Source organism: Mastigoproctus giganteus, chromosome 10 (assembly GCF_048544385.1).
Source record: "Mastigoproctus giganteus isolate SK-2022 chromosome 10, ASM4854438v1, whole genome shotgun sequence".
NCBI lineage: Eukaryota > Metazoa > Arthropoda > Arachnida > Uropygi > Thelyphonidae > Mastigoproctus > Mastigoproctus giganteus.
The window spans coordinates 213,744,791-213,767,425 of record NC_143584.1 but is presented as its reverse complement, the minus strand read 5'-3'; the positions used below and the strand labels follow the sequence as shown (position 1 = coordinate 213,767,425).

The window sequence follows — 22,635 nt, the reverse complement described above, 5'->3', positions numbered from 1 at the left end:
ATGCACGTAGTTGGCAGCCTGAAACTTGCATGCCACTTGGTACAATGTAAGTTGGTGGGCACATATTTATGATATTCTTTGTTTAAATTATTTTTCTGTCCAAGGGATCAACAGTCCCTTTATACTAATCTATGTCAAAATTATTACAACCTTAACGATATGACTTGATTGCAGAATTATTTCATATTAGTGTTATTTTTCCATACCTTCTATTGAATTATTAATAGCTGTTAATTGAAGCTTTCATCATTGGGCCTAAGTAATATAGTATAAGAAACACAGATACAATATAGTGTATCTGTGTTTCTGATATGATATAGTTGTACACATTGGCACTAATGATATCAAGAGTAGGAGACTGGCAGAATTGCTTAACAAGTACAGGTCACTTTTGAAAAAAAGCCCTGAATTAGGGTTGAATTTGAAAGTGTCTGCAATTATGCCCAGACACGATAGGAGGGAGTATATGATGAGAGCCTTGTTGATCAATTCGGCCCTGGAAAGATTGTGCAAGGCTCAATGGGTAGAATTTTTTTCAGCCTGGACTGTACTTGTTAACAGGAGAGACTGCTTCTACAGGGAGGGGATACACTTAAATAGAAAGGGTGCAAGAATATTTGCTGATGCTATCGAGGCAGTGTTAGGTGGGTCAGAAAACTGCTAGCTTAGGGGGGGGGTGATACAAAGACTAATAGATTAACAGTAGCCACTGGCAGAGGTGAAAGTGATTCTTGCACTGCACTATTCTATTGGAATGAGCAGAAGCCTGAAAAACAAGATGCAGGATATTTCAGAGACTGCTGGGAGTCATTGCGGTACAAGTAAACACATGGATTGTGTTAGGGTTGCTAAGAAAAAGAACAGGTGCATGTATACTTGCATGTACACCAATGCTAGGAGTTTGGTAAATAAATTTGATGAATTTGGGGTATTGCCCAAAGCATCAAAGGCGGATATTGTTGGGATATCAGAGACGTGGTGTCACACAGATAAAGGAATGCAGAACTCGTATTTGGGGAGTACAACATCTACAGAAATTATTACAGAAGACAGGATAGGAAGGGAGGAGGGGTTATGTTATTAGTTAAGAAACACATAAAATCCAAGGAAGTGAAGCCAGTCGACATCGCTGGACAATGCAGTGTCGAGTCAGTTTGGTGTGACATAAGCATTGGGAGATCAAAATTGAGAGTAGGAGTGTGTTATAGGCTTAATGACTCTGAGTATAATAAGGAACTGTACAGGGAAATAGTGAGCCAGTAAATCAGAGAGTCTTATAATGGGGGATTTTAATTTTCCAGATATTGACTGGAATTCGGGGGCTGGTCACTCACACACTAGCAAGGCTTTTGAGGATTTATTGTATGATTCTTTTCTACATCAGCATGTTCGGGAGGCGACTAGAGGGAGTAATACTCTTGATTTGATTATCAGTAGTGATTCTTCATGCATTAAGAATCTGCAGATAAAGGAACCACTAGGTGGCAGTGATTACAGTGTTCTGAAGTGGGATTTACTCAAAGAGGCAACTACCATTAGGGGTAAAGGGAAGGGTTATTGCTTTCGTAAAGGCAACTACGATGGACTGAGACAGTATTTAAATTCTATACAGTGGGACGAACTGATGATGTTACCAACAGCAAATTCAAAATGGGAAGCATTCAAAGAACTTATCTTGGAAGCTACTAGTCTTTACATACAAGCTAAGAAATATTGTTCAAGGTTTAGGCCTAAATGGATGTCAGATGAACTGATGAGACATATGGCAGAGAAGAAAAATGCATGGGATACATACAAATTAACACGTGACACAGAAGCCTATGATAGATACAAGTTGATCTGTAACCGAGTTACAAAGGAGGTTAGGCAGGCGAAGGCAGATTACGAGAAATCCTTAGCAAGGGATGCAAAGAAAAACAGCAAAGAGTTCTTTACTTATGTAAACTCTAGAAGGAAGGGGATGAATCAGATTGGTCCACTTGATATCGATGGGTCAACTGTTGATAATCCTGCTCAGGTAGCTAACAAACAAAATGAATATTTTGTATCTACATTCACACATGAGGAGTTATTCAGCCAGGGGAATGCCAGAGGTGTATTCAACTCTGGCAGTAAGCTAGAGAATCTTGTAATAACTGAGAGTAAAGTGGAGGAGAAATTGTTGAAGATAAACACAAGAAAGGCACCCGGGGTGGATGGGATCTATCCAGTTATATTAAAGGAGGCAGCAAAGGAAGTAAGCAAACCCTTAGCCATAATTATGAGAGCTTCCTTGGACTCAGGGGAGGTACCCACAGACTGGAGATGTGCAAATGTAACCCCAATTCACAAAGGAGGATCAAAGGCTGACACAAGTAATTATAGACATGCAAGTTTAACTTCTGTTCCAGGAAAATTAATGGAGGCACTGGTTAAAGAAGCACTGCAGGATCATCTAGACAAGACTTCAGTTATAGCTCGGACACAGCATGGTTTTGTTAAGGGGAAGTCTTGCATCTTAGAAAGATGCAAGACTTCCCCTTAACTTACTTGGATCTTAGAAAGGCTTTTGATACTGTTGCACATGGAAGACTGCTGCACAAATTGGGGCAGTGTGGCATTGGAGGCAAATTGCTGCTATGGATAAAGGGGTGGTTGAGGGGGAGAAGACAGAGAGTGGTAATCAATGGACACTGCTTATCGTGGACTAATGTTATTAGTGGAGTCCTTCAGGGTTCAGTGTTGGGTCCATTATTGTTTTCTGTATTTATAAATGATATTGATGATGGTATATCGGGCTTAATGTCCAAGTTTGCAGACGATACAAAGGTTGGCAGGGTTGTCAAGGACACTACTGACACTATGCTGCTGCAACAGGATCTGGAAAGGTTGAGCAGATGGGCTGAGAGGTGGCAAATGAAGTTTAACATTGACAAATGTAAAGTACTACACATGGGAAACAGCAACCCCAGAGCAACGTATCAACTCTGTGGTACTATACTGACAGTGGTTGAGAATGAAAAGGACTTGGGGGTGGTTGTGCAGGCAGATATGAAGTTCTCTGAGCAGTGCAGAAGAGCTGTAAGAGTAGCTCATGGTGTATTGTCAATGATATATAGGAATTTTTCTAGCAGGGATAAGGAGGTGATTATTCCCTTGTATAAAGCAATGGTCAGGCCACACCTAGAGTACTGTATACAGGTCTGGAAGCCTCATTTCAAGAAGGATGTAGAGCTGCTGGAACGAATACAGAGAAGGGTCAACAAGATTAGTGAATGGAACAAAGGGGGTGCTCTTACGAAGAAGGGCTTAAGTTTTTGCAAATTACAGTGTCTGGAGACTAGGCACCAGCGAGGTGATCTGATAGAGGTGTATAAAGCCTTGAATGGTTTGAGCATGCTCAATGCTGATGGGATTCTTCCTCTTGCTCAGAATAATCACCCGAGAGGGCATAAATTCAAATTGAGGAAAGACATGTAGGACAGACGTTCGGAAATTTGCCTTTAGCCGGCGGGTGGTTAGTTGGTGGAACAGACTTCCATCCCTTGTCTTGGAAGTTGATAGCCTAAATAAGTTTAAGGTTCAGCTGGACAGGTATTTCGAACGAACAGAGGGGTGAAGTAGAAGTGGGTTTTTTTTTTTTTTTTTTTTTTTTTGGCTGATGCTGCATAAGCTTGCTTTCTTGCATCAAATGCCTCTACTAATGTTAAAGCTTGCTTTCTTACATCATATGCCTCCTACTAATGCTAATAGTTGATTCCCTTCTCATAGATAGATGTTTGCTTTTGCAAATGGCATCATGCAGAATTAGCATTTCACTGATATAATTTTTTATTGTATCTCTAGTTGAGTCTAGATAAGGGGAAAAATTTTGTATTTGCTGGTAATTATTCTTGGATAAGCCCTGCATATAAAAATTTACTGAATTTATCACAACATATAAACAAATACAATACTTGTTTCCTTTGCAGAAGGACAAGAGAGAGAGAGAGATACTTTTGCTAGTTTCTAGAGATTATTTTATATACCTAGTACAGTGGGACCTTGATTAGCTGCACTTTGTTCAACCCATGCATTTTGATTATCTGTACAGGACTTTTTTTTATGTCATTTTTAAGTTTTTGCCTGAACAGTCTCAGATGTCACTTCATCTTTGGGGGAGGTATGTCCAGTTAAGCAACTTTCAGAATTATCTCTCTATACATTAAAAAAGTTTTCCTCCCAGTGATATTTATTTGAATCAATGGGAGAAGAGGCCAGGGCAATTACGTCACTACAAATTCATAGGTAAATAATTACATTGTTGTTTTCCATTGAAAGACAACTGCCTCCATAATGTTCACCAACCTCTTGCACATGTTCAGATTACAAACCTAAGGGGGCATAAAGGACAGATGTAGAATAGATGTGCGGAAATTTGCCTTTAGCCAGTGGGTGGTTAATTGGTGGAACAAACTTCCATCTGTCGTTGTGGAAGTTGATAGGTTGAATAAATTTAAGGAGGAACTGGACAGGTATTTGGAGGGAATGGTGTGTGTGTGTGTGTGTGTGTTTTTTTTTTTTTTTTGGCTGATGCTGCATAAGCTCATACACTTGCTTTCTTGCATCACATGCCGCTACTATTAATAGTAATATTCTAATTACTTTATGTATTGGTAGGTGTTTGCCCAGACAAAGTGCCTATCAGTGTATAAAGCAGTAATTATCAATAGTTTATTAATATTGTCATATAGTACACAGGTTTCCTTATTGCATGTTGTCTTACATTTCAGTGTTACCTTATACTATGTTATATAGAACATTATTTCACTTTAGAATTGGGCCGACCGGGCTAGCCAGGTGGGTAAAGCGCCTGCCTGGCAACCCAAAGGTCACAGGTTCGAATCCCGCCTCGGGCTTGGATCAAAGTACTGCAAAAACCTTGTGAGGTGCATTATGGCCACAGAAGCTGATTCGCCAACAACTACCAAAAAAAAAAAGAAAACTTTAGAATTGGCTGGCACTATTTCAATTTGTAGATGATAAAAATGGGCTTTTAAATATTTTCTCATTTATGCTATTTACATCATGCATATTGTGATTCTATTTACAGTGACTTTTAGGGATTGCTAGTAAATTGCGTTACAATTAAAACTCTGTTGAATTAAATGCTTTACTATATTATTTAACTGTAAAATTATGCATTTTTACAGTTCACATCACTGGACACTTCCAAAACTCTGTTTTTGAAGACAGAAGTGTTACCTTTCCACTTGGAGAAGGCAGTGAATATGGTATTGTGGAAGGAGTTGAAATTGCACTCAGCCGTTTTAAAAAGAATGAAAAATCTCTTCTGATAATACAGCCAAAATATGCTTATGGCACTGAAGGAAATTCAGAGTTCAATATTCCTCCAAATGCAGTTCTTGAATATGAAGTCACTTTAAAAGGTTTTGAAAAGGTAAGCTTCCTATCTATTTTTTTAGATCATTTTGTTTGGATTTAGATAAGATCAGAGGGAATAAAATGAAATAAAAAAAAATTTGTATCATACTGAAATAGTGTTTACTCTGTATTGATAAATTAAAAATTAGAATCAGGTCGTTTTGACAAAACTATATCTTGGGAATTATTATTTATATACAAATATGGCTGTTTTAGGGGAACTGAGGGCAAATTTACTATGAAGAATGTACTTCTTCAGTAATAGAAATTTATATTCAGTGTGTCCTCAGTTTTCCACCGTATTCTGACATTCTTCCGTTTCTTGGATTCTTTATGTAGCTCATTTTTCCTGCCTTGGATGCCTTTCTTTCAGATGGGTTAACAGTGAGAAATCATATGGTACAGGATGTTGGTTGTGTCCTACTTCTTATTGCAGTAGGATAGAAATAACGTTTTAATAAAAACGTAAAGTGAACCCACTGTATTCATGGGGTTGTGTATCTGGAAATTGCTCTGAATATTAAGACCAAAGCCACGTGGATTTAAATTTAATATTTGCCACTGTACCCTAAATTTTTACCTTTTCATGTTTAATGTTTGCCCCATTATCATATCCTTGCCTGCATAGATCACTCAAAGGTAAAACAAAATGTTCTAATTGTTTTAACATTGCTCCCACTGGTCCCAAACCAGTGGTATCAGATACTGGTATAAAAATCAAAAAATGCTCCCTAATTTCAAATTTATTGCTTTCTTTATTTAAAATAATAAATCTAATAATAATAATAATAATAATCAGTTCAGTATGACTTTTATTGGGTGTACAATTTAAAATAATTGAGTAATATTTGTCTTCTAATACCATTTTTAAGATTTTAGTCTGTATTGATTTTAGCCAATAAATTAAATAGTTCATTTTGTATGTCTTTACTAAGATAATGAGTATGTGTGGTATTGTCTTTTTATTTTCAGTAAATGTTCTGACATCACACTGTCAAATTTTCCCCATAGTTTCCATTAATTTTAAAAAGTTCCCATTATCATGATGGAATAATTTATACTACAATTTTCCTCAATGTCAGTGATTCACCTTCCGAAAATTGCTGGTTTCAGGATCGTACTAGAAACTGTTGTCTCATTTTGTTGCCCTTTGTGACAGCATAGTGGTTTCACTTATTTGGAGAGGTCCAGGTTTTAATCCTGCCAGGAATTATTTTCAAAGTGGTCATTAATTGGTGCCCTGGTTAGTTGATTTTGAGCAGAGGATGTATTTCCCCCTCCCCCAATTCCAGGTTTCTGTAATCAGTCACACTGTTATCATCCTATTTTAATTATAGCATAGAAAATCAGTATAGTGTAAATATTTAATTTTCCCCCCCCAAGATAACAAATTTAGGGCAAAGGCTAATTAAATAGCTGGCACGGTGCTTTTTATGTTGTTGTTGTTGTTGTTTTGGGTTTTTTGGTACAAGGGCCTCCTGGGCCATATTGTGCCTTTTCATTATTAACTTATGACTGAGTTATTAATATAATTGTTGTCAGAGGCCATTATATACATTTATGCTCTTCAAGTATCTAAACAGTGCTTCAAAATTTGCATTATTTCCAAGTATGTGTAGTAAATTTAAAGGTTCCAGCAGATTGGATGCTGAATAAAAAGTGGATTTTCGGTTACTTGAATAATTAGGGCATTCTATTAAAATGTTTGATTGTTAGCTGAGTCTGACAGAATGAACATTGAGGTGGGTTTTCTCCATTAAGCAAGAACAAATGAGTTGTATATGTGTGTCCAATACAGAGTCTTTCCAAAATCACTTCTTCACGTCTGCTTTTCCTGAAACTAGAGGTCCACAACTGAGGTTCTTTTTTAATCTGAAACAGTTTATTATTCACTTGTGTTTGCCACAGATTAGTCCATTGAAGCCTACATGCTGTTTTAATAGTGGATTTATAATCAATGTGTGGGACTTTCAGATGACAGAGCGATCTATTCGTAGGATGTTTAGCAGCACGATCTGCACTTTCATTACCTGGGATGCCGACATGCCCAGGGATCCAGCAGAAGGTAACCAACTGTTTGGATGTTTGATATTGGTATAATTGAGACCATATCTGTTTCAGAATGGGATGTTGGGAAGAAGTAGTAGATTGAATGGCAGTGACGGCACTTAAGGAGTCGGTGTATATAAGAGCGTTTTTGATTTGCTGTTTGGTTATATTATCTAGAACTAGTTTTATTGCATACAGCTCTGCATTCTATAGGAAGAGACACAGCTATTGAAAAAGCAGAAGAAATTGCTGCAGCACCTACAGCTTCATCTGTTTTGGAGCCGTCTGTATATATAAGTGAAATTCCTCTGCGTTTTCTAAGGCGTGGGCTTTATGCAGCTGCTGGAAGTTGTTGTTTGGCAGGGAGCCTTTTCTCCATCTCAGAAAGAAATTATCACAGAGATGTGAGTAATGAGACCAGGGATGTTCAGGAGGAGCTACGTCTTCAAGGATATGCCGAAAGTTAATATTCCAACTGAGCATCAGTTCTTGCAATCTAATACCCGCAGGGCGGTTTTCATTAGGTTTATTACAATATAGCATTTCATACTGAGGGTTAAACAGGTATTCCCAGCAAGGATGAGATGGAATACTTTTTATTTTTGCAGCATAGCTACATAGTAAGTATTTTCGTCTAAGGTGTAATGGCAGTTCATTTGCGTCAATATACAGGCTATGGACTGGAGACGTCCTAAAGGCACCTGTGGCTATCCTTAGGGCACTATGTTGAACAGTATTTAGACGTAACAAGGAATTGTTTCTTGCAGAGTCATAGACAGGTGACCCGTAATCTAAGCGGGACCGGATAAAACTTTTATAAAGATGTGTGAGGGAGTGTCTATCAGCACCCCAGGAGTTAGATGACACAGCTCTTAAGATGTTTAATTTCTTTTGACAGGCCGTTCTAAGATAGGCTACGTGATTGGAAAAATTAAGTTTACTGTCTAGATATAAACCCAATAAACGAAAATTGTTGGTAAGAGGAATCAGATTGTTCTTTAAATATATTTCAGGATCTGGATGTAATTTTCGTATTTTACAGAAATGAATTGCAGTCAATTTATTTTCTGCTAATGAATAGCCATTCCGTTGGGCCCACAATTCTATTCTGGCTATGGACATTTGAAGTTGCCTTTCAATGGAAATCATGGTTTGTGACTGGCAAGAGATAATCAGGTCATCGGCAAACATGTATGATTCAACTGTTTTTGGTATGTCTTGTGTTATATTTGTAATTATTATTGTGAATAGTGTTGCACTCAGGATGGAACCCTGCAGTACACCCTCCTCTTGTTCAAATGATTTGGATATATATAGCATTCCTATATCTGACCTGAAAAGTTCTGTAGTGTAGGAAATTTTGTATAAATTTGGGTAACCGCCCCCTCAGACCGAATGAACGAAGATCCTGAAGGATACCATATCGCCAAGTGGTATCAAATGCTTTCTCAATATCGAGATTGACCATAACCAGATGTTGTCTCTTGATGAAAGCATTGCGGATATTTGTTTCTGCTTTAATCATCGCATCTAAGGTTGAGTGGTTTTTCCGAAAACCATACTGATTTCAGTTTAGCAGATTGTTTGTTTCCAGAAGCCACGTTAATTAACCGCCTGTGCACCATTTTTTCTAAGACTTTGCCTAAACAGCTAGTCAGCGATATTGGCCTGTAATTATTCGGTATGGTATGAACCTTACCTGGCTTCGGAAAGGCCAGTACAATTGAGTGACGCCATGAGTGTGGATATTTATTTTCTAAATAAATTCGATTGTAGAATCTCAATAGGGAACTTTTTGCTTTATTATTTAACTTTTTTAACATTATATAGCATACTCCGTCTGGGCCGGCAGCAGTACTTGATGTTTTGTTTAGAGACTCAAAAAGTTCCTTTACGTGAATGGCTGATTGTACGGTTGAGATGCCTTAGTATAAAAATTTATTTTATGTTGTTCTGCAGATGCCTTAATTTTTTGGAAGGTTTGACTGTATGTGGATACTGCTGATATACTGGCGAAAGACTCAGCTAATGCATTTGCTATTTCTTTTGGATCAGACAATTCTTGCCCTTTCCAGTTCAGGATTGAGGCTGGAGACTGCACAAATTTACTGTTAAGTGCTTGAATTTTCTTCCAGATGAGTCTGCTGTTCGTATCCTTGTTTATGGTGGAAGCAAAACCTATCCAGGCATCTTTCTTTGCTTTTCTTCTTTTTTGGTGGAAATTGGCCTTGAGTTTTTTAAAGTTAATAAAATTAGCAGTTGTAGGAAATTTTCTAAACAGATTCCAAGCTCGATTTTTTTTTGTCTGTTTAGCATGCGTGCATTCCTGATTCCACCAGTAATGACTCTGTCTGCATTTCCCAGGTAAAGATTTTGGTATTGCAGAATTTGCAGCTTGTAATATTTGATTTGTTATATGTTCATTGACACTATCTATGGGCTAAGACTGGACTAACTCATCATCAAACTGGATTAGGGAGGAAAATTTATGCCAGTTTGCCCTATAGAATTTCCACCTGGATCGCTGCAATGGAGACAAGTTTACTTGTGTTTGAACGTATTAACCCTTATACCAAGCGGTATAAGGGTTAATACATTAGTTTAAAAAGAAAAAAGAAAGGTGGATTTCCTTTCTTAAAACTTGCTTACAATTTGTAAGACTAAGTTATTAATTAAAGACAATTCAAAAAACTTTTTAAACTAAATAAGAACTTTGGCTCTGAGAAAACGCTCTAGGAATCACTCTGAAATTCGCTTGATCACTATAACGCTTGGCACCCGGGGCCAGGTGCTTTTTATTTAAAGTGTGTAATGCAATATCAAGGCAATTCATGAAGTTCCTTGACAATACAAGATTAGTGCAGTTAGTTTGTTCAGTGCTGTATGTAGAGGCTATGCCGTACTTGTACAATTTTGTCTGTGGTCTCTCTCTCTCTCTCTCCAGTTGATATTACATTTAGTTTTCACCAGTTATGCAGGACCTGACAGGTGCCATCCAAAAAATATCTTCTGCATATTAAACATTAATTAATGGTTAAAAATCTAAATGTTTTTTTCTACCTTCCTACATGTAGTCCTACTTTTATTCAAGGTATTTTGGAAGTAAAAAAGTTAATTTGAAATAAAAATGGAAAGTACCTTATTAGGGTCTGCACAATTATTTACCCTCATTGCTAGTTTTGCTTGTACATGTATATTTTACATGGTACTGTACACATGTAGTTTGAAATTGGTGCAGTGGCTGATGTGTGGTACAGGTATGCTGAGGTCTGCTACAGAAAGTAGTTTGTTTTATGTTTAATTGGTGTGTGTGTGTGTGTGTGTGTGTGTGTGTGTGTGTGTGTGTGTGTGTGTGTGTGTGTGTGTGTGTGTGTGTGTGTGTGTGTGTGTTTCGATTGTAATAATAATAATGTGTGCACAAATGTAAGTTTTAAATTGTGCTCTTAATGGTTCTCTGGTCTTGAAAATGGAAATGACTGTTAGCTTCATGTTTTAGATAGTAATTTTGTATTCATTTTCAGGCAGTACTCATTTTTTGTCTTTTTTAAATATAATGTAAAAAAACAAAGCATTTTTAGATATTTAAATTTTTTTATTAAAAATTAAATGAATTACATACAATAAGTACTATAGTTCATTTAAAAAAAAAAATGGTTAAGCTTATGTTCTGTAACTGTGTTAGTAACAAATAGTGACATGCTGGGTTAAAGGAATATTAAACTATACACAACTTTTGGTACATAATTCTGTTATATTTTACAAGATAATGTCTAAAATTTTGTAAAATGGAGGGATAGAGTGAATTTTACAAAGCCTTAAAATTTTGTTTATTTTTCTCCCCCTCATATACCTGAAGTATAGCATGAATTTTCCATTGAAATCTTAAAGCAGTAATTGAAATAGAAAATTTACACATAAAATGAATAAATTTTTTTAAATTTTATGTATAAATACGCAAACACACAGGCCATTGTTTTGTTATCTGATTAAATTGATATTTTAAGATATCATGTGCTTTGCTCTATTGACAAATTTGTAGTGTATTTCTCAGTTCCTTCAACTTCTTGAAAAGAAAAGTGTTTAATACCGTTAACTTCTCTACTTCCCATAGTCATTATTTATCTCTGGGATGATCCTTTTGCACTGTACAAGCTCTAATGCCTCCCCAGTCTATAATGAGGTACAAAATGAGTGTTGGCCAACTATAGACCAGTGACTTTGACTTCTGTGGTGGATAAAATATAGTCTGTTGTTGAATGGTAGCTATGTGGGGCTTTTTTATTTCCCGCACATTTATTGTAGCTAATATTGAAAAGTGTGAAAAATACCATATAAACTTTGCATTTCTTACAGTTATTCATTATTTAGGTATTTCATAGCACATAGTGAACCATGTGAGCAGTGTCAGGCTGACTTGGCTATTTGTTAGTCTTTACTTATTCATTCATTTTATGTTTTCTAATTAATAACAATTCCAAAAGTGGGCTAGAGTTAAATAATTTGGTCAGTTTGGTAGCGATGTGTTATTTACTGATAGTACAGTATACTTTTTTGAAGTATGCACACAAAGCAGTGAATTTTTAGTAAGAAGCATTTTATTTTCCCATTTATAATTTACCAACAGAAAAGCAGTTCAACTTGAAGGCTGGTTACAAAGAAGACATGTTTACTTGCTGTGTATTATATGACTTTCAGCAAGTTACTTTTTTTTTTTTAAATTTATGTGAAGCATTTATTTATGCGAGTATTCCATTGTCAAAATTGGTAAACATTTTTTGAAAATGTCTAGAAGAATACACAAAGGAAAAGAGCATGTTCTGAATGAATGTACATTAAGAAAAAATTATCTAGATACTTTCTACACCCCTGTTTTGCAGATAACTAGGAATGAAATTGTGAACAAAATATTTGGATTTCAATTGATGGGACAGCTGATGTTATGAGAAGATATACAGAAATTCCTCACCAAATGTGAGGGATTCTTGTATATTTTCTCGTAGTATCAGTTATCTCGACGTACTAAAATTTTACAATCTGTGCTTTGTTTTATGTATGTGATTTGGTTCCATCTCTTTAAACAAGAGAAAATGACAATTATTACTGTGGATCGTAGGGGTGGGAGATTGTGGTATTGCAGTGGGATGGAATTTGTTAGCATTAGCATTAGTAGAGGCATATGATCCGAGAAGGCAAGCTTACATAGCATCAGCCAAAAAAAACTTCCCATTTCACTCATCCACTTGCACCAAAAATTTGTGCAGCTCTTCCTTGAATTTATTTGCACAATGACAGGTGGAAGTTTGTTCCAGCAATGAACACCCACCAGCTAAAGGCAAATTTCCACACGTCAATTCTATTGTCTTTCCTCAATTTGAATTTGTTCCCTCAAGTACATAATCTGAGACAGTGATTACACACTTAAGGCAAGTGCAAGAGCATTGTTAATGCTCTATAGTGTTGCGTGAACATATCACCATCCCTCTGTAGATTTTTGTGTGTTTTTTTTTTTTTTTCCCAATGTATTCTGGACTAATTTTCATCAATACTTTGATGATTACAATGTTTGTTGTAAAATATCATTTATTTTACACTTTATTGCGGCCTCAATGTTCAATAAGTGCTGAAAATGAATGTGTTGGAGAAATAAGACTGGAACATAATATATAAGTACATGATAGACTATTGGTTTTATGTTGCATAAATTGAAATTGAAGTTTACTGTGCTTTTTTCATATATTTTAATGGCATATTTATTGCTTTTCCTCTGAACTCCCTCTGCCATTTTCTGTGGGACCTCACTCTTGCCACTTACAATACTTCTCAGGAACATATCCCTTGCAGGATTGCCGTATTGCTTATGGAATCATTAGAGCCAGGGAAACCATAAGCAGTCAATGATTTCAATCTATTCAATCATTTATATCAGAAGTACATGAAAAAGCAAATTGTTCAACTGTCATTCAACTTCTTACAAATGCTCTCTCTCTCTCTGCTTTGGCTGGATAGAAATAAGCTTGACAATGTCCTGCTGCTTGCAGGATGTTGTGAAGCTTGATTCCTTCCTTATACAAAGAAAATGGCAGAGCTCTTCCCTCTGTTGTTTCACATCTTTTTTCGCATATGCAACTTTACAGAGTTTAAAAAAAAAATTGTAATATTTTCTAATTGGACACCAATAGGTGTCTAGTAGCAAGAAAATTTTTGTGAAGGCTTATCAGGTATTCAAAGGAATTGCATCTAGACTTGCATTGACTAGGTGGCAGTTGTGGATTTCTGCCAAACTTTATTATGCCAAAAAATTAAAGTTGTAAATTATTCTTACCAGTTGGATATATAATAGAGATCATGAAATTACTGTTGCTGCTAAAGTAAGTGGTATGATTGAAATTAGATGTGTCCCAGCCATTAGAGTTTTTCTCTATCCAAAAAAAAAACTTTTCTGCTAACCAAAACTTGAAGAAAATGAAGAACATTGCTAATGTTTTTCTTGAAATTGAAGTGAGTCCCATAAACGTTACAAAGTATCGTGTTTTATGTGCCGGTTGAAGTAGAATAATTTCTTATGAAATTCCTTTTCTCTGATAAAAGGCAGATTTTCAGGTGGGGTTTTTTTTTTTTTTTTCGAAAATTTGATATAAGAAAAATTATTATGACAAAAGCTTTCCAGTTTTAAGATTGATGTTTATGGTTTTAATATTATTAAAACCAGAAATTTTTCCTAAATGTCTTTTTTTTTATGGCCTTATAGTACCTAAATATATAAACATTCACAAATATGTAATGCTTGGATGTTCAGGCATTATTATTTCTGTTCTGATAAAACTTCCAAAACAAGAGTTTTGCTGTGAAGCTTACTAATTGCATTTTATCCCCATTGCATTCCATCATTCATTCTTTCTTGATCGGGCCTGATGGAAACTGTAGTCACTTATACTAGCTACTGAAATTCGCTTTATAACAATTCATGTCATTTATTTAGCATTATTTTCTACTTTGCAATCATTGTGTTTTTCTGGTAAATAAGATTTTTCAGCGGTATATACATTGATAACTGTAAGATATACAGTAGACTGTCAAAATAATGGCACTCCAAATAACAGAACATTCGAGCTAACAGTATATTGAGATCGGATGTTTACATACAATGCAGATGTCTTGCAGTTCCGGAAAAAGAAAATGGCAAGTCATGTGATTACTGTATTTGTTTACATTCACCATTTTCAAAGTGAATTCTGTACTAATATCATGGATTATGCTGCTGTTTTATTTTTATTTCAAATTAAAAACCTTTCACTATGGCTCCTAAAGTTAATAAACCTCATACAGAGAAGAAAAGAAGACCAACATTAAAGCTTAGTGACAAACTTGATATAATCCAAACTATTAGTAGGGTCACCCGGTAATTTCTTATATACACTGGTGTTCAAAGAAAGTGTATTACCTAGAAATTTCACATTTCTAACCTTTTTTGCGATGGTATGTTACATTAATGACCAGCATTACAAATAGAAATATAAACAAAAGATATTTATTAATAGTTAAGGCAAAGCTGAGTAATATTTGACAGGTGCTCTCAAAATATACCAAAATGAGCATTTGCAACCTTTATACAAGTTTTGGTAAACACAACAATTATGGCTGAAATGTTATCAGAAGCCCTCAATTTGCTTCAGTTTTATCATTTTAAATGGAAAACAAAATGAAAAGTTCACCAGGTGCAAACTAATATTTAGTTGAACCGCCTCTGGCCCTGATGGCAACAGCACACTGTTGAGGCGTTGACAAGATCAATTTCTGAAGATAATCAACTGATAGTTCGTAGTTCCAAACACGAATTATGGCTTCTTGAAGTTCATGAAGGGTCTTTGGTTTCTTTCTGGAAACTGCAGATTCCACACGATGCCAACAATTCTCTATAGGAGGATTCAGGTCTGGGCTGTTTCCTGGCCAGCTACAGTTGTAATGGACCATTCTTCTGACCATTTTTTTTTCACCTGTAATAAACGTAAACACATTACTGCGGAACCTCTAACGCACAAATGAAGCTAAAATAACTACAGAAGGGCCTACTTACACTTTTTGCCCCTGATGACAAGGAGCAGAGTCGTCCTGAAAGATCCAGTTACTTAACAGGTTGAAATGGTCTCTAATGGTTGGCAGCAATTTGCCTTCCAATATAGCGAATATATCCATTGGCATTTACAGAACCTTTTTATAAACTGCAGGTGACAGACTCTGTGATACGAAATGCACCCCCATATCATTTGACTGGTAGGTAATTTCACTGTAGACACCATAGTCTGGATGGTATTCTTTACCACATCTACAGTGAATCGTTTGTCTCCCATCACAGCCATGCAGGTTGAATTTCTTCTCATCTGAGAAAATAACTGACTTCCACTGCTCAGGGGTTCATTTGACTTGATCCTTGCGCCAAATTAATCGGACCTTTTTTCAATTTTTGTGTGAGGAATGGCTTCTTAGGACAACGGGCTACAAGTCCATTTTTGAAGAGGTGCCTTCTGACTGTTACTGCGGCGCCTCAGTAGCCAGGTGGGAAGGAGCAGCAGTGCGTAGCACACGCTTCTTGATTAGACCGGGGTTCGAGCCCGTCACCACTAATAATACGGAGGATGCGGAAAGGTCAGGGAATGACCACCGCATATCCCGGAGCAATATGGCCTTAGTTGCTAATGCTCCTAAAAACAAAACAAACAAACAAACTGTTACTGCACTTGCTACCACTCCTGTATGTTCTTCCCATTCTCTTTTCAGTCCTGTTTTGGCATAGTTCGGAAAGAAATCTACTCACTGTCGACTGATTACAAGACACTATAAGCAATATGACGGGAAAACATCCTTCCTCGTGTAAAGCAACAAATAGCACTCTTTCTTCGTGACGTCAACTGCACGTAACTCACCACCCTGACACGACCCGAGACCGACTAACTCAGCTACGGAGTGAAAAAAAGGCCATAAACGTTCTTTGCATCATTGGTGGGATTGGAAGTCGGGCCTTTGCTACCTGGTGTTGGGAGGACAGTGATGATACCACTGTGCTACCGTGCAGACTAAACTTGATATAATAAAGAAAATAGAACAGGGTATAAGCAGGTGTGTACTACTGGCAGAATATAACATTGGATTGTCAACGTGTTTGGTTTTTGTTTTTTTTTTTTGTGCAGTTAGTAAAATTGCATTCTTAATCTCTCTATTTCTTATTTAGCCTCATTATTTTTGCATTAAATATATTAAAAATAAAACTTTCTAGATAAAGGAAAAATCGAAATAATGGCACCTTGAATCCCCCAAGGTGCTGTTATTCTGAAAGTCTACTGTTGTATGGCAAATTATCAGTGAAAACCAAAAATGGTGACAAGTTTGATGTGGAAAACCCAGAAACAGTTAAAAAAAAAAAAAAAAAAAAAAAAAACCAGCAAAGTGATGATGGGTTCATTGAAATATTGGAAGAAAATGGTAGGCTTTCAGTACTGTGGACAGAAGAAAATGCTGCGGCTGTTCAAAACACATTTGCCTGCGATCCAAGAAAACTGATATGGCAGGCTGCAAGCCGAAACTGGAGTAGAGGCATATGATGCAAGAAAGCAATCTTATATAGCATCAGCCAAAAAAAAAAAAAAAAAAAAAAAATTTGACCACCACCACCCTGTCCATCCCCTCCAAACATTGCATGCTGTTTTGTTCTTTCAGAACCATATATATCTTTGCTATTTGACTGCTGGGAAACTTATTTCTGAACAAAAAAAAAAAAAAGCATGTTTCTGAACAACACATCCTTTTTTTTTTTTTTTTTTTTTTTTTTGCAGATGTCTGAGTATATTGCATTTCCTGCCACTTGAAATCGAAAAGTAAAAAAGTCAAATAAAAATTAATTTTCTGATATCCATGCTATCATCTGAGAGCAAGGATATCAGAAAATAAATTTTATTTGACTTTTTACTAATTAAAAGTGATTTAATTGGATTTGCTAATTAGTTTGAGCAAAACTCAAAACAATAGGAACTTACATTAGTTTTAAGCATTTGATGTATTTCTCTCTTTTTAGGCAAAGGAAGGTTGGGAAATGGATAAAGAGGAAAAGTTAGATCAAGCCGATATTGTAAAAAATAAGGGAACAGATTATTTCAAGGTAAGTTTAATAATTTGAGAAAAAGATTGTTGTGCATATTTACATCTCCATTATGGAGTGAAATAGGAAGTTATTAGACTTCTCCAAACTCTACTCTGTCCATTCAGATGAATAAACACACATAAGGCATCGTTTTGGCATAACAAGGCATGGTTTTGTAATAAAGACATATAGCTTGATCCCATGCAGACCAATCTTAGGCTTCAGTTACTTAACATTTGACTAGTCTTGTCTGGGGATATGTGTGTGTGGTTCGGTTGGGTAAGATAGGAACCATACTCTACCCCAGTTTCTCTGAGTTATTCTGCTTACAACTAAAATTTTCATTGGAAGCAAAGTTGCCTTGGAATTAATAAAGTTGGTGGTTTGAATTTGTATCATACACATTCTGCTCATACTTTCTACTCATTCTAACATTTAAACATGGGTTAAGCTTACCTAGATTTCCTTTTGAGAGCACATATACACTTAAATGAGTAGGATGTAAATCAACTGTTTTTAAAAAAAATAACTATAAATATATTTTTTAAAAGTTTTCTTCTCCTAGTTGAGTTCACTTTGGCCTCCGTCCGATTTTATTGCTCTTGCCCATTACACAGTGACCAGTTGGCATATTCTGGGTAATATTTTATGAGGCTCTTTTTTTCTTTTCTTTTTTTTAAGCATTAGCATTAGTACAAAGGGTACTAGGAAAGTTTTGCAATATGACGCAACAATGAATCACAGGAAGCTGCTTGTTGCTGCATGTTGAGACATGTTCATACGTGCATAGTAGCCGCCGCGCCAAGTCGATGGGCTCAGTTATTCATTAGTAGTGAGAGTGTAAAGTGCTTGTGATGGCATCGTGGTCACGAAATGAGATAAGGACAGTTTTGCGCTATAATTTCGTGCGTGGTTTAACCATAGACCAGTGCTTAGAAGAAATGACTCTTGCACTAGATGATGATTGTCCACATCGTACAACGATATTCAGGTGGTATAGAGAATTCCAAAGGGGAAATTTCACTCTGGAGGATTCTGAGAGGCTGGGAAGGCCACGAACGTCAGTTACGGAGGAAAACGTTACTGCTGTGAGGAAAGTGCTTGACGAAAACAGGCGAGCGACCTACCAACAGATAGAGGATACTTTGGGCCTAAATGCACCAGCAATTCGTTCGATTCTGCAAGATCATTTGCACGTGAAGAAACTTTGTTCTCTCTGGGTGCCGCATCAACTGACTGAAGAGCAGATGACACGACGTGTGACTTGGTGCCGGGAGATGTTAAAAAAGTTTGATAAGGGACAATCTCGGTATGTGAACAACATCGTGACAGGTGACGAGACTTGGCTGTACTATTACGATCTGCCGACCAAGGCTCAAAACAAAGTTTGGGTCTTTGATTATGACGACACACCCGTAATTGTCAGAAAATCCCGATCTGTAAAGAAGAAAATGATAGCTGTATTTTTCAAATCGAGTGGAATTGTGGAACGTGTCGTTTTGGACAAGCAGAAGACAGTCACAGCTAAGTGGTATACTGAACAATGCCTGCGTAAAGTCATTGGATCTATGAAGAACCTGCGGCCAAAATCAAGAATGGACACCTGGTACCTCCATCATGATAATGCTCCAGCTTACCGCGCCAAAGCCTGCACCGAATATTTGACCACGACAGGACTGAAACTTCTCGAGCACCCTCCCTACAGTACAAACCTTGCTCCCTGCGACTTTGCACTGTTCCCGCATGTGAAAATGAAGCTAAAAGGGAGGCGGTTTTCCAGTGATGAGGACCTTCTACTGGCTTGGGACAACGAGTGTGCTTTACTCCCTAGTGAAACTTGGCAGAACTGGTTTAAAGATTGGTTTCGGAGGATGGAGAGGTGTATTGAATGTAGAGGAAATTACTTTGAAAAAATTAAATAAACAAAGCTGTATTGCAAAACTTTCCTAGTACCCTTTGTAGTGGCATATGATGGAAGAAAGCAAGCTTATACAGCATCATCCAAAAAACTTCCCATTTCACCTATCCATTCACTTCAGAAAATTTGTAAAGTTCTTCCTTCAATCTATTTTTATTAAAATTTTTAATAATAAAAATAGTTTTATTAATAAAAGCTACCTGCTATACACACAATGCACTCAATCTAAGGAAATTATCTGTTTTGGTTTCTCATTTAATACTGTTCTAATTTGTTTTGGTTGTGGTTCATCTCTATTATTAGCTCCCTGAATTAATAATTGGGATTTAGTTGGGGGGGTCATTCAGCATTGAATGACCCCCCCACCCCAACTAAATCATCAACAAAATTTTATTATTCTCAGAATTTTATTTTCTAAACTTATATATTTTTGATCTTTATGACAGATTGTCTCCACCATTGTTGGTGGAATTCACAAAACTGTCTTCCAGTATCAGTAGATGTTTGCAACCTTCAACCTATTTAATCACTTATTTTACCTCCAAAGTAATTATTTTCCTAGGTCCTTTTGCTAAATCACTAGCATCAATAATAATACACTTCTTTTGGAGGCCATGGTAATAGTTGTAAAGTTCAAGTAATTTTAAATGATCACAAAAATAAAGCTGATCTCTGAAGGCAAATAGCATTCAGGCTGAAACTTGTTTCTTGCAATCATTGTGAGATTAGTAACAGAAGTGTTGGATGCCAATGATTGAATATCTGCCGTTCAAGTTGTAATGACAGTTTAAACAAAACAATGATTATTACTGCGGGGGTGTGTGTATTTTTATTTTTAGATCAAGTGACAACATGCCTTAAATTAGTGCAAGCCTTGATTAGCTATGATGCAATTGAATTTTTGTTTAAAATTTCTTCCATTAAGTAGTCTGTCACAGTGAAACAACTATCTTCATTGATCTTATGGAAGGTATCTTTAACACTAAAACAAATTAGGTAATGCTGAATTCTGCATTATTTAATTTTTCGGCACCTCCGTAGTCAGGTGGGCAGGAGCAGCAGTGCGTAGCACACGCTTCTTGATTAGACTGGGGTTCGAGCCCGTGACCACCAAATACGGAGGACGCGGAAAGGTCAGGAAATAGCAACCGCATATCCCCGGAGCAATATGGCCTTAGTTGCTAATGCTCCTAAAAAACAAATAACAAACAAAACAAACTTAATTTTTCTGAACTTCTGTTGTATGCTGGATTTTTTTTAACAATCAAAAGAATTAATTTTGAGAAAACTTAAGAGTTAGTGTTCTATTTACCATTTGGAGTTAAAGTTTTAAGTAAGGTACATTTTTAATTGTTATGCAAGGGTTTTATAAGATCTCTCTCTCTCTCTCTCTCTCTCTCTCTCTCTCTCTCTCTCTGTCCCTCAGTCATAGCTCATCATGGTTCTAAAGATAGATTTAACAGACCACACTGGTCTGGAGGGGAGAAAGAATTATTACTTTTGTAAATTTAATTTATCAGCTGAAAAGTTACTCAGGAACAATGAAAAACAGTAAGCTAGCAAACGAAGGGTGAACATTTTAGGCCTTATTTTTTAAGATAATATATTCTCTAATAATAATTAGAACTTTGTAAGGTATTTCTATTTTTTCTTCTAGGCTGGGAAGTATCAGTTGGCAATAAAACAATACAAGAAAATAATTAGCTACCTGGAATATGAAATGTATGATGGTGAGGAAGAGAAGAAGAGGAAAGACGCTCTACTTCTAGCTGGTCAGTTAAATCTGGCTATGTGCTATTTGAAATTACAAGAATTTGTTGAAGCACTTGAGACTTGTGACAAGGCCCTCAAACTTGATGCTGGAAATGCAAAGGGGTTGTTCAGGAGAGGACAGGTAAGAAAACATTTTCAGGATCATATGTAATAAAAACAAAATGTTAACACCATTGTTGATTATAAATATATTGTAAGCTGGGTTGAGTTTTCTCTCCTTAATATATTGAAATGTGGGGAACAAGGATTCTTTGTCAAGAAGGTAACTTGAACTGTGGACACTTTTGAACATAAAGACAAGTTGATGGCATATACCTTGTAGTTTTGAGGGGGTGTATTGAACCGTTGAGGTTAATTGTCATTAATGATCAGTGCTCCTTCAGGATGACATGAACAGACTTCAAAGATGGTCAGAGAAATTGGCAATGTTTTAATGCTGCTCATTGCAAGGCCTTACACTTGGGAATAGCAACCCACAAATAAATTATACACTTGGTGGGGTTGAATTAAAAACAATGAAGGAGGAAAGGGATCTGGGAGTTACAATACAGGCAAATATGAAGTTTTCTGAGCAGTGTAAACAGGCAGCCAGGAAAGCCCATGGTGTCCTGTCGATGATTTATCAAATGTTATCCTGTAGAGATAGGGAAGTCATTCCACTGTATAAAGCAATTGTAAGGCCATATTTGGAATACTGTGTTCAAGTATGGAGACTTCTAAAAAAAGACACTGAGTTTCTTGAAAGGGTCCAAAGGTCCAAAGTCCAAAGGGTCCAACTTGAATGGTGAGATTGGCAGAAGGATGTTGTATGAAGAAAGACTCCAGTTATATGGATTACAGAGCTTGACAGTCAGGCATCTCAGAGGTGACCTGATTGAGGTTTATAAGTCTCTGAGGGATTAGTAAAATGAATTAAGGTGGAATTCTCACTGTTGGAAAGAATTCCAGCAAATGAAACATACCCGAACAAATCCTCAAGCTCTCTATATCCCAACTTGGAAGCAAACAGAAGACCAATGAATTTGAATGTAGGAGGGCGGGTAAGAGAAGAAAGGGTTTAGCAGTCTTTTAGACTACATGTAACTAGTTAAAGCTAAAAAGTGACCCTTAACCGGAGACATTAAGATCATTTTAATGTCATATTTGGATCGAAAAAAAAATCTAAATAAGCTTGTACTTCATGCAAAGGAACGAAATATTGTTAAATAACATAAATAAACTTTAATAGGTACTCAAAACACTGTAACCTGAATTTAAAAAATTAATAATGAAAGATCCTATATGATAAGATTCTAAAAAAAATACAATTGAAATATATATACAAAAAAAAAAAAAATAAAAACCTCCTTGACATAAGTAA

General features: G+C 36.3%; 1 protein-coding gene across 1 annotated transcript in view; it reads left to right on the top strand.

Annotated features, from left to right (window-relative positions):
• Positions 1–22,635, top strand: part of Fkbp59 (FK506-binding protein 59kD) — an 82,307-nt gene that overhangs the window by 37,620 nt on the left and 22,052 nt on the right. The window contains exons 3-5 of the mRNA XM_090382365.1: positions 5,172–5,419; positions 17,519–17,602; positions 21,160–21,396. Coding sequence (XP_090238491.1) covers positions 5,172–5,419; positions 17,519–17,602; positions 21,160–21,396 — 569 coding nt within the window. The remainder of the gene's footprint in view (positions 1–5,171; positions 5,420–17,518; positions 17,603–21,159; positions 21,397–22,635) is intronic.